Source organism: Bos grunniens, chromosome X (genome assembly GCF_055505025.1).
Source record: "Bos grunniens cultivar Pamir isolate PY7600 chromosome X, Bosgru_T2T1.0, whole genome shotgun sequence".
Taxonomy (NCBI): domain Eukaryota; kingdom Metazoa; phylum Chordata; class Mammalia; order Artiodactyla; family Bovidae; genus Bos; species Bos grunniens.
The window spans coordinates 83,350,929-83,363,869 of record NC_141194.1 but is presented as its reverse complement, the minus strand read 5'-3'; the positions used below and the strand labels follow the sequence as shown (position 1 = coordinate 83,363,869).

Here is a 12,941-nt window from a genome sequence, read left to right as displayed (position 1 = left end):
ATCTTTCCCTTTCTCCCTTGCTTTTTGCTTCTCTTCTTTCCTCAGCTATTTGTAAAGCCTCCTCAGACAGCCATTTTCCTTTCTTCCATTTCTTTTTTCTTTGGGATGGTTTTTGTCACTGCCTCCTGTGCAATGTAGCCTCCATTCATAATTCTTTGGGCACTCTTGTCTACCAGATCTAATCCCTTGAATCTATTCATCACCTCCACTGTATAATCATATAAGGGACTTGATTTAGGTCTTATTTGAATGGCCTAGTGGTTTTCCTTTCTTCAGTTTAATCCTGAATTTTTCAACAAGCAGTTCATGATCTGAGCCACAGTCAGTTCCAAGTCTTATTTTTGCTGACTATGTAGAGCTTCTCCATTTTCAACTGCAAAGAATATAATCAGTCTGATTTTGGTATTGACCATTTGGTGATGTCCATGTGTAGAGTCATCTCTTGTGTTGTTAGAAAAGGTTGTTTCCTATGACCAGTGTGTTCTCTTGACAAAACTGTGTTAGCCTTTGCCCTGCTTCATTTTGTACTCCAAGGCCAAACTTGCCTGTTAACAGCAGGTATCTCTTGACTTCCTACTTTTGTATTGCAATCTCCTGTGATGAAAAGGACATCTGTTTTTGGTGTTAGTTCTAGAAGGTCCTACAGGGATTACTTCTGATACTTGGCCTTAAATTCCTTCTGCTAAATTACCAGAGTAACAATTTCAGCTTATGTGGACAACACTTATACTAAATTAAGTGTTCTAAAACTCTGAATTTAAACCTTTATTGACTACTGAGCCTAAACTTTCTATAGTTCGGAGGGTTAAAATTATAATACAGGTAACATAGTGTTACGGAGAAGGCAATGGCACCCCACTCCAGTACTCTTGCCTGGAATATCCCATGGACGGAGGAGCCTGGTAGGCTGCAGTCCATGGGGTCGCGAAGAGCTGGACACGACTGAGCAACTTCACTTTCATGCATTGGAGAAGGAAATGGCAACCCACTCCAGTGTTCTTGCCTGGAGAATCCCAGGGACGGCGGAGCCTGGTGGGCTGCCATCTTTGGGGTTGCACAGAGTCAGACATAACTGAAGTGACTTAGCAGTGGCAGCAACACAGTGATAAAATTTAGTACTTGAATTTCTAAGTCAGCTAAGATGTTCAATTAAACTTGAAAGGTTGTATCAATAATCTTTCAATAAATTTCACAGATTTATCTAACACAGTATGTATATATGGAGATATTTATTTTTACTAGTTGGAGCTTCATTGTTTCCTTTATCATAGGGGAATGTATTGATATTTAAACAAAATTGTATTTAAATGTCTTATGTCAAAAACTGTGAAACTCCTAAATGAATCTTGTTTTTAAACTATAGTAACAGTTACAGAAAATTAAAGAAAATAAGGTGGTTTCATATAGCCTGTTTTATATTCTGTAGGTCATCACAAATGGAACTGTTATGATTTAGAGTTCTCTATATTCCTCTAATACTACCAAGTAGAAATCTTCAAGGATTGCTTAAATTTGTAATCTGTGCAATTTAGTCTTGCCTATTAGTGTCTACATCTTGTGATTTTGCAGATGGCTGAGAACATCCTTAACTTTGTATTAAGCTAAGTGAAATTTTTGCCTTAATAATATTTATGTACTTGTTCAAAATCCTAGTAGTCAAACCTTGTAGCTTCCAGTTTTCATTTTTCCTTTTAATGTCAAGTAATTTCCTTAACTCAAAATAACTTATGTTGAACTCATTTTCAGTTGGCATGTCTAAAAGAATATGGACAGTTTACCTTCTGAGTTTTTGTTTTTAAGTCAAACTATAAGACTTAAGAGAGTTGCTTGTTGGAATTGAGAACACAAAAGAAATAGATGAGCTACTGCTTATAAGGTATTACAGTTGTGGTATCACTACTTCGTTTGTTTCTTTTGTAGTGATTGCTTCACCATCGTATCCATACCTCTCTGCTCCTATTCCTGCTGCTGCTGGTCCTCTACCACCTCCACCTCCTCCGTTACCACCACCAACTCCTCCTTCTCCTCTTGAGGTAGGAGAGGCTTCAAACTTAGCACTGCCACCTCCACCTTATTCCTGTGATCCAAGTGGCAGTGATCTGCCTCAAGGTAAGTAGGTTTTGACACTTAGGTGGGGGTTATTTAGGTCTGTTTTTCTCTTTTTAATTTTAGAGCATATCTCTCTTTGGTTGACCAATGAGGGTAGGGTGAGGGGACCAAAAGGAAACTGAGAGCAATGCTGGGGAAATGACTAAGGAAAGGAGCAACTGAAAGCTGAGAATATCTTTTGCATCATCAAGAAGAGGATGATTGAGCTGACTCATGCTGCTTTTCTAAGGTAGCTACATGTCTGCCCTAAAGAAGATTTGCAGCTGGGTATCTGTTCTCAACTATTTTTCTTGAAAAGTAGGAGTTGATAACAAAATTTTCTCCATTTATTTAATGCCCACCACAAGTACATGAAATTGTTGCATTATTGATATTTAGGATTCCAACTGAATTTTGAGGAATTGGAAAAGGTTTTTGGGAGAGGAGTTGCTGGGGAGGTCTGGTCTGCCTTGAATTTCCTTAATTAAACTAAGGATAGCTTTCCAATGGAAGTTTGTTGTTACCCCTCAGTGTATCTCAAAAGAGAATTGTAATTGAAAGTTGTTTGTAGCTTATTTATACTTTCTTTTCTTTTTTGTTGTAACTTTCCATTGATTCTTTTAACTGCTTCTCTGTTTTATTTTGTTTTTTCAGCCCCTAAGGTAGTCTTCAAGATCTTCAACTTCATTCTGTTCTTTTTCTCTTCCTTAAAAGTTGATATCAACTTTGTGTAGATGATTTCTAAATCTGTCTGGCCTTGGCCTCTACTTACTTGCTAGACAGTTTCATTTGGCTTTCTTTATTTCAGATTCAGTCTGTCTGTAATAAAATTCATCTTTATCTCCCTTCTTTCTTCTCTTTATGTGTGTAAAACATTGACTCTTCTCCTTGGTTTTCTATTTTGTTAGTAATGTATCATTTCCACCTAATTCACCCAGGATCTAAACTCTGATCCCTTTACTCCTCTCCTTTCACCTACCTACCCTTGCCCAAGATCTTCTCAGTACATAATGCTGATTATTGCATTTTCCAACATTTTATTATGAAAATGTTTAAACATAAATTTGAATTTTAAAATAAATATTCATATATCTACCACCTATATTCCTTTGTAAACATTTAACTATACTTGCATTACTATGTGTTTCTGTTTTTTCCTCCATCCATCTCTCTGTCCATCAATTAATCCATCTTTTCAAAGATGGATTTCAAAGTAAGTTGTAGACATCATTCTTCCCCATAAAAACTTCAGCATACGTATCATTTACTAGAGTTTGGATCTATTTTTCTTTTGGTGTGATGTCTACTTATAATGAAATGAGCAAAACTTATGTGTACACTTGCTGAGTTTTGACAAATGAGTATGTGCACTTGTATAACCCAAATACCTATCAAGGTATAGAACATCATTATCCCACAAAGTTCACTCATTCCCCTTCCCAGTCGTTCCCCACCCCTCTTTCTACTTCCCCTTAGAGATAATCACTATTCTGATATTTTTCTTCCGTAATTTTACCTGTTTTAAAATTTCAGATGAATATAATCATACAATATGTACTCTTTATGAATGGCTTCTTAAACTCAATGCAGTGTTTTTGAGATTGTTCCATGTTGCTTCATATATCAGTAGTCTGTTTGTATTGCTGAGTAAGTATTTCATTGTATAGGTATTCCATAGTTTGTCCATTCTCCTGTTGAGGGACACCTGGACTATTTCTAATTTGGGTCTGTTATGGATAAAGCTGCTATGAATATGCTTGTAAAAGTCTTTGTGAACATGTGTTTTCATTTCCCTTGGGCAGGTACCTAGGAATGTTCTCCCGACCCCCACTCTTCCATCTAACTTCCTATTTAAATCCTATCATTTTCATGATCCCACCCCAATTACATTTCAAAGTGATGTTTTTCAGTTCTTATAGCCCTTGCCTGCCATTTTTTGACAGCTTGAGATATAATTCATACACCATACGAGTCATCCATGTAAAGTATATATCAGATCAGATCAGATCAGTCGCTCAGTCGTGTCCGTCTCTTTGCAACCCCATGAATTGCAGCACGCCAGGCCTCCCTGTCCATCACCAACTCCCGGAGTTCACTGAGACTCACATCCATCGAGTCAGTGATGCCATCCAGCCATCTCATCCTCTGTCATCCCCTTCTCCTCTTGCCCCCAATCCCTCCCAGCATCAGAGTCTTTTCCAATGATTAGTATATTCACAGATTTGTTCAGCCATCACCACTGTCTAATTCCAGAACATTTTCATAACCCCAAAAGAAACCCTATACCAATTAGCAGTTAGTCTTCATTCTCTCTGGTCCTGGCAACTACTGTTCTGCTTTCCATCTCTAGATTTGCCTATTCTAGACATACAGTTCTGCCTATTCTGGAGTCATATAATATGTGGTCTTTTGTAGGCTGACTTCTTTCACTTGGCATAGTGTTTTCAAGGTTCATCCATGTTGTAACATATATCATTATTTCTTTCTTTTTTCAGCTGAGTAACAGTCCATTATATATAGATACACTTTATTATCTATTAGTTGATGGACATTTGGGTTGTTACTACATTTTTGCTATTGTGAATAATACTGGTGTGTATTTTGCATGCAGATTTTGTGTGAATATATGTGAATACCAAGAGGTGGAATCCCATGACATTTGTGGGTTTACTTCCTGCTATTATCTTTTCATATTCTTCAGCTTGAGCATTAGGCTTTTATACTGTACTCCCACATAATAGTCAGAATAAAAGCTCATTCTTTTAAAGAGGCAGTAAATACATTTGTATGTATTGGGAGTCTCCAACTTAAGAAGGAGGGGCTTTCTGAGAGTTTGTTAGTAAAACTTGTTATATTGATAAGAATATATGTGAATTCCAGGTCAATCAGTAAAAATGCATTTAGAGCTATAATTGAAATGCTAAGGCTATTCCCTCTTCTCTCATACATCTAGTTTTTTTTAATTTTTTTAAAATTTATTTTATTTTTAAACTTTACATAATTGTATTAGTTTTGCCAAATATCAAAATGAATCCATCACAGGTATACAGTTCTATGTCTGGAGAAATTTTATCACCTTAGGGTATAATTTGAGTTACCCTGCTCATTGCCTCCTCTTTTTGGAGTTCTAGTGGTGGTATATTTTTCATGTTAAATAAAAACAAGGTAGATTGTTTTAAACAGTGCTGGTTATCTTAGTGGACATTACTGATCCTGGCATTCATAGATCATTAATTTGTACTGTGTCTTAGCTCCAAAGACGAGTATGATTGCTTTTGTAGTAGATTTGTATTAAAATAAAATTCTAGTCTTGAGACAAGCGAGAAAATGCCTTTATTACATTCTTTCTAAGTGTTTGCATAGTAGTATTCCTGTAACATCTGCCTAATATTAAGAGTAGAATTAAAATATGTATTTCTTGATTAAACTTTCAGTTAGAACATGATCTTAGTGGTAGGTAAATGGTCATTTACTATAAGGTAGGATTGAGGGTAGTGTTGATGTGGGAAGACTACATTTGTTGTATATACATTAAATAGTCGAAGAGAAGAGCTCTTTAAGTGGTAAGTTTTAATTTTTTATGTCATCTAGTCACTAAAATTTAAATATTTAATTTTAGATACAAAAGTTTTGCAGTACTATTTCAATCTGGGATTACAGGTAAGAGTCCTATTAAAATTGCTTTGATTTAAAAAAAGCTATCTTAAAAATGTAAGCTGTTTTGCTAAGCAGACTCTTGAACCTTAAAACCCGAGAATACTTTGAGTGACCTAAAAGGTTTATTTCTGTCTTTATATCTCTGAAGGTGACCCAGGCCAATTTTGTACTTTAACCTCCTAGTGCCTCAGCTTCTCTTATAAAATAGTTGTTAAATTGTTGTGAATGGGGTCTCTATGCAATACAACTTTAGCACATATTGGCTTCCATGTTTAACATCATATGCTAATGGTTCACTATGTTTTTCTGTCTCAAATGGATTATCCTATTTACTTAAAACATTTTTGTGGCTATTTCTGTATTTTATGTGAAAAGTAATTAGACTAAGTCAAAGACATTTAAAGAGCTGTATTATTTTTAAAGCACTCATGTTCATAGATACTTGCCACTGATTTTTACCACTTCCCTGAGTTGTAGAAAGGGAATATTGACAAATATCTTAATATCACTGAAAGGTATTTCTGATATCAGGTAAGAGCTCTTTTACTTTATTCTTTCAGGGATCATTTCCCCTTGAAATACATTTCTGATAAGATAAAATGGCATATTTTCTGAAAAAGAATGATGCATCTTAAAATTTGGCTGATGATATACTAAATTAGATACTCTCCTGGATAATACTCAGATTAGTTTGTATTTTCTAAGACATTGATTTTCCTAAAACCTTGAACATATCATTTCCAGGGAACTATCTTCCCCGATTGGCACACATTTATAATTTAAGGGTAATGGAGTGGATTTTTGTCCTTGAAACTGTATTTCCTAAATGCAGTTCCCTGTGTTGTACAGTATAGTCTCCTACATTTTGTTGTTGTTCTTTAGTCACTAAGCCATGTCCTATTCTTTTGGGACCCCATGGACTGTAGCCTGCCAGGCTCCTCTGCCCATGGGATTTCCCAGGCAAGAATTCTGGAGTGGGGTGCCATTTCCTTCTCCAGGGGATCTTCCTGACACAGAGATTGAACCCACATCTCCTGCATGGCAAGCAGATTCTTATGTAGAATAGATATTTTAATATTTTCTCATATTAAAAGTAATAGCATTCATTATGGAGCATATGGAAAATACTAATGTGTAAAGAAAACAAATCACTTGTGTAATCAATGTACACTTTGATATATTTCCTTATGGCTTATTTCATAAAATATGGACTAGGCTATGTATTTTATAAACTTTTTAAGTTAAACAATATGAACACTTTTTTTTTTATTTGATGCCATGATTGTTTTATTGCCTGTATTGTATGACATCATGGCTGTATCATAATGCCCTCTAGTTTCTTATTGTTTAATATTTAGGCTGCTAACTTTTTTGCCTTTAAAAATAATGCTATAACAAATATCTTTGTATACAAACCATTGTGTATATCTCTAATTTCCTTAGAGTGCTTTCCTTAAAGAATTCCTGGTCCAAATATGAAATACAGAGGCTGCGAAAGATGTTAAAGTTGCTATGGAGAATAGATTTTCTAAATATCATGTCATTTATTTCAAAAGTCATTGTTATCTCACCTGAAAATCATGGCCTAGCTTTTTTTTTTTTTTCTCAGTGAACAATGGTGCTACTTTAAGAAAAGAAATAGTAAAGTTGTTTTTTTTTTTTTTTTTTTTACTTTCTTGCCCAAGTGCTACCACCACAGCTTCTGGCACTCCATGGTCTATGTGCCACAGATGCAACAGCAGCAGCTTCATGCAGAGAATTATCCAGTCTATACTGAGCCACCACCTCTAGTAGATCAAACCATTCCTCAGTTATACAGTGAGGTGGAGAGACAAGATGGCACACAGGCAGAAGTATCAGCAAATGGTAAGCATGTAGTGAGAAATTTTCTACAAGAAAGACAATTGAATTTTATTGTTTATAACAATAACAGCCTTCAGATGTTATACTAGACCAACATTTCTTTAATTTATTTTACGTAACTATGTAACTGTGTATTGCAATAGAAGTGTAGAAATAGGAAGATCAGTTTAAACCTTTTCCTAAATTCGGTTCATTTAATCAGTAGCTTTATTTTTTAAATTTTGCATATATATATATATATTTTTTTTTTTTGAGAAGTAAATGGCAACCCACTCCAATAGTCTTGCCTGGAGAAGCCCATGGACAGAGGAGCCTGGTGGGCTATAGTCCATGGGGTTGCAAGAGTCGGACACGACTTAGTGACTAAACCACCCTCATATATTTTTAATTGGAGGATAATTGCTTTACAGTGTTGTGGTGGTCTCTGCCATACATCACTGTGGATCAGTCATAATTTTATGTACATGTCTTCTCCCTCTTGAGCCTTCCCCACTCCATTTCACCCCTCTGGGTCATCAACCGAACACCAGGCTGAGCTCCCTCTGTTATACAGCAGCTTCCCACTAGCTAGCTATTTTACACATGATAGTGTGTATATGTCAATGCTACTTTCTCAATTTGTCCTACCCTCTCCTTCCTCCCACTGTGTCCACCTGTCTGTTCTCTACGTCTACATCTGCATTTCTTCTGTGTGAAGAGGTTCATCAGTACTATTTTTTAGACTCCGTATATATGCGTTAATATACTATATTTGTTTTTCTCTTTCTGACTTTCTTCACTGTGCATAAGAGGCTCTAGGTTCATCCACCTCACAACTGACTCAAATTTATTCCTTTTTAAGGCTGAGTAATATGTACCACGACTTTGTTATCCATTCATCCTACACCAGCATTTTTTAAAGCATGGTACATGAACCTCTTGGGGTCCCTTGGGGCTCTTTCAAGGGATCCATGAGGCTAAAAGTATTCATTGTAATACATGGATTTTGTCTCTTTTGCTGTGTTAGGTTTGTATTAAGAGTGCAAAAATCAGTGTGGGTAGAATAGCTGGCACCTAAGCACAAATCAAAGCAGGGGCACCAAACTGTGCTAGTAATCAGCATCTTCACACATGCTTGATATAAAAATACCAGCTTTATTTATTTTGTGTTTGATCAAAGATGTTCTTATTTTAATAAATTTTTAATCTTTGAAAAATTGTATTTAATATTGTATATGACAAAATAGGAAGTATTCAGAAAGCTCTCTGCATATCTAAGTATGATAATTGACTTTAAAAGAAAAGGATTTGTGAGCTTGAGTTTCGAGCTAAACTAGCTGACTTTCATGGAACGCTATTTTTACTTGACAGAAAGATAGACAAACTGTGGTTGTTCAGACTGGGGATCTGGCAGAAATTTTCTCAAATGAACAGCTAAGCCTGTCACTTCAATAAGGGAAATGGATAGTATGTTCTTTTGTCAAAGATAGAAATTCCAACTTTCAAATATAAGTTATCCAGAATTCTAATTTTTATCTAATAACCATGAGCTTGACAGCTTCTAGTACATAATTATTTCTTTTAATAAAATAGGTGATGGACTATTTATGATAGTTTTTTACATTGTATAATGAAATGTATGAACATGTGGGAGATCTGTATAACTTAGTGAAATAGTATTTTCACAATTACCATGTATAATCTTACCTGTGCATGATTTTGTAAAAGATGTCTGCAAGAAAAAATGATGGATTTTAATGTTAACAAAGTATGAAAAGTCCACATTGCGATTGACGTCTCAGAAATCACCACTTACCTAGTCTTGGTGTAGCATCAAAGAATATCTACAGTTATCTGAAAAGGCTAATTAAGACTTCTCTCTTTTCCAGCTACATATCTGTATGAGGCCAGATTTTCTTCATGTATTTCAACTAAATATATCATAATGTGTATGTGTGTTAAGTCGCTTCAGTCATGTCCAGCTTTTTGCGGCCCTATGGACTATAGCCCACCAGGCTCCTCTGTCCATGGGATTCTCCAGGCAAGAATACTGAAGTGGATATATCATAATAGATAAAATACAGAAGCAGATATGAGAATCCATCTGTCTTCTATTAAGCCATACATTAGAGATTGCACAAGTGTAAAACACTGCCACTGGTTTCACAATTTTTTTTTGGAGGGGGGGCGAATAATACAGATTTTTATGAAAAATGAGTTTAACATAGTGGGTTTATTTTTATGTGAAATAACATATTTAACTTAGTTTAATTCCTAATGGGATAAATATTGATAAATATAACCCACATAAGCAAAAGCTATTTGAGATCCTCAATTTTTAAGAATGTAAGGGGATCCTGAGACCAAAGAGTTTGAGACCTCTGTGCCAGACCATAAGGATGCTGCTTTTTTTGTCAGTTTATAGTATAATATGGATCAGGAGGCATTTTGAAGGGTTTAGACTAGGATCTTTGGACTGCCCATCTTAGAATCAGCAGGAGGTAGAACAATGTATACTAACCGAACCAAATCTGCTTTCCATTCCAGCAACTGCTACTTGATGGATGTGATTTCTGCTAAGTTACCTAACCTCCCTAAGTCTGATTTTATATAAAATGGGAAATAATATATTTTATGACTTTCCAGACTTGTTATAAGAACTAAATGAGACCTTATATGTATAAGTATACTGATCCTGTTGTGTGTGAGGAATGTGAATTTTCTTTCTCTCCTCCCTTTTCTGAAGGCATATTATAGTTTAGAATATTAGGACTATAAAATCTCATCCCTCATGTGGTGGTATGATGTGCTCCATGCTAATACAAATTAAAATATCAATTTTTATTGCCTTTTTGTTCCACTTACCTTTTATAGAGCTATTTTTATTGTAGTAAACATGAGACAGTGCCTGTCTTAATTTCACAAAACAAAGTTAAGTTATCCCAAGTAATAAAGGAATCCATTAAAAAAAAACATTTATATAGTCACTATAATGGCAGAACAGCATCTGTTTATTTCCACTAAAACTGATGCAGTGGAAGTGCTATAAAATTAAAATGATGCTATCATGTTAATGCGGAGAAGGCAATGGCACCCCACTCCAGTACTCTTGCCTGGAAAATCCATGGACAGAGGAGCCTGGTAGGCTGCAGTCCATGGGGTCGCTAAGAGTCGGCACGACTGAGTGGCATCACTTTCACTTTTCACTTTCATGCATTGGAGAAGGAAATGGCAACCCACTCCAGTGTTCTTGCCTGGGGAATCCCAGGGATGGGGAAGTATGGTGGGCTGCCGTCTACGGGGTTGCACAGAGTTGGACACAACTGAAGCGACTTAGCAGTAGCAGCAGCAGCATATTAATGACATTCAAAGGATGACTCTTAAATTTTTGGAATGCTTTTCAGAATTTTACCTTCAAGTATAGACAAAACTGTAAAAACACTTGAATTTTTAATTGCTAAAATAATACAAAATGGCTATTTGGGTGATATGTGTCATACGGGAAAAATATTTGATAATTCTGACCAACTCTTTTAAGAACTTAATTGACAAAAATGACTCTAGAGAATGTTTCTTTGTGTATTTTGTCTGTTGATACCTAACTCATCCCAGAAAGGTAGCTGTCTCTAGGTAGAGTACATTTGATATATTTTATATACATATATGTTTAATTTTAATTAGAAAATTTTTATATTTTAGTAGTCTGTTTTAGTCAGTAATGTTCATATCCAAAGTGTTTCTCCTACAATTCTAGGATCTTTTCTTAGAGTTAATGCTAATTAATTAATTAATTTAATTAGTTAATTTCATTTTTACCTCAAGAACATCTATTTATGTTGATGTTTAGTGAATCTTTGTATATGAAGTGTACTTTCTTTGTTTCAGGTACTTTTCCAAATGCTGACCCTGCATCTGTCCCTCATGGAGCAGTCTATTATCCAGTGATGTCAGATCCGTATGGGCAGCCACCTTTGCCAGGTTTTGATTCCTGCCTTCCTGTTGTGCCAGATTATCCCTATGTTGCTCCCTGGCATCCAGTTGGTGCAGCGTATGGTGGTTCTCCGCAAATTCATGGTGCTATGAATCCTGGGCCACTTGGCTATATTGCTGCCCCTCCCTCAGCTTCTCATTATGTACCTCAGAATATGTAAGATTCAGCAGTATGAAGTATTATTGCACTGCCATCTTTCTTGCTATTTTGGCTTTAAAAAGTGTTTTATGTTAGTGTTTAAGTGATTTAGGGTGGTTAGAGTGGTTACTATTATATCTGTCTTTAAGATTATTTTATCTTTTGATTTAAAATAGTACTTTAAAATAAAGGAGTATTTCTTTGGGTTGTAAATAACGAAATTGAGATGAATGTACAACTAGCCCCATATTTGAGCACATTTCCTTGTATTCAGCTATTTTCTTGTCAGCCAGCTTGTCAGCTTTATATTAGCTGATTGTACCAACTGATAAAAGGAATAAATCATACGAACTGTTTCCTGGGTTCACATGTCACACATCATATTAAACAATACAAATTTGGAAAGCCTTCTACTTTTTTCTAGAAAAGGAAGCAAAACCAAGAGCATTTGCTTCTCGGTAACTAAATAATATTAAAAGAGAGAGCTCTTCAGGTTTCTTAAGAATCGTCTGACCTGAGTTGCATTCTATGATATTAACCAGTTTTGAAGGCACATGGTGCTCTGCTTTAGATTTATCCCATATACTATTGTTTAATATTGGATTTATGTAATTGTTTTACTGCACAGTATTGATGTCCTTTGCACATTAGCAGTAAATAAAAATCAGCATTTAAAATTGCTAAAATGACTGAGATGTTTTTTTTCTTTTGCATTTTCATGGCAGCAAAGAGTACCAGATATTTCATTGTGTCCATATGTTTTCCCCTGCTATTTTGGTTGGCAAAAAACATGAATTTATAGCATGAACTGGCAGGGTCAATTGAAATGTTATTTAATCTCAAGATATTGCAATGCATACTACTATATCTAGTTCTTTTCTCTTGAGAATGTTCCTTTAAGTTGTGTTTCTGTTTTTCCTTTTTAAAATATACTAATTCCCTCATGGAATTTTAATCTAGATTTACTTTCTCATTGCCATGTTCTTCAACTAGTTGTTGAATCTTTTTCTTAAATTAATTACTTTATTTTAATTGGAGGCTAATTACTTTACAATACTGTAGTGGTTTTTGCCATACATTGACATGAATCAGCCATGGGTGTACATGTGTTCCCCATCCTGAACCCCCCTCTCAACTCCCTCCCATCCCATCCCTCAGAGTCATCCCAGTACACTGGCCCTGAGCACTCTGTCTCATGCATTGAACCTGGACTTGCGATCTGTTT

General features: G+C 35.5%; 1 protein-coding gene across 19 annotated transcripts in view; it reads left to right on the top strand.

The window, feature by feature from the left end:
* Positions 1-12,402, top strand: part of LOC147340773 (UDP-N-acetylglucosamine transferase subunit ALG13-like) — a 78,902-nt gene extending 66,500 nt beyond the window's left edge. For all 19 annotated transcript variants that reach the window (XM_086388049.1, XM_086388040.1, XM_086388038.1 and 16 more), the window contains 4 exons: positions 1,921-2,109; positions 5,708-5,748; positions 7,431-7,611; positions 11,473-12,402. In XM_086388049.1, the coding sequence (XP_086244175.1) occupies positions 1,921-2,109; positions 5,708-5,748; positions 7,431-7,611; positions 11,473-11,738 (677 nt within the window). In that variant the 3' untranslated portion in view covers positions 11,739-12,402. The remainder of the gene's footprint in view (positions 1-1,920; positions 2,110-5,707; positions 5,749-7,430; positions 7,612-11,472) is intronic.
* The last annotated feature ends 539 nt before the right edge of the window (positions 12,403-12,941 follow it).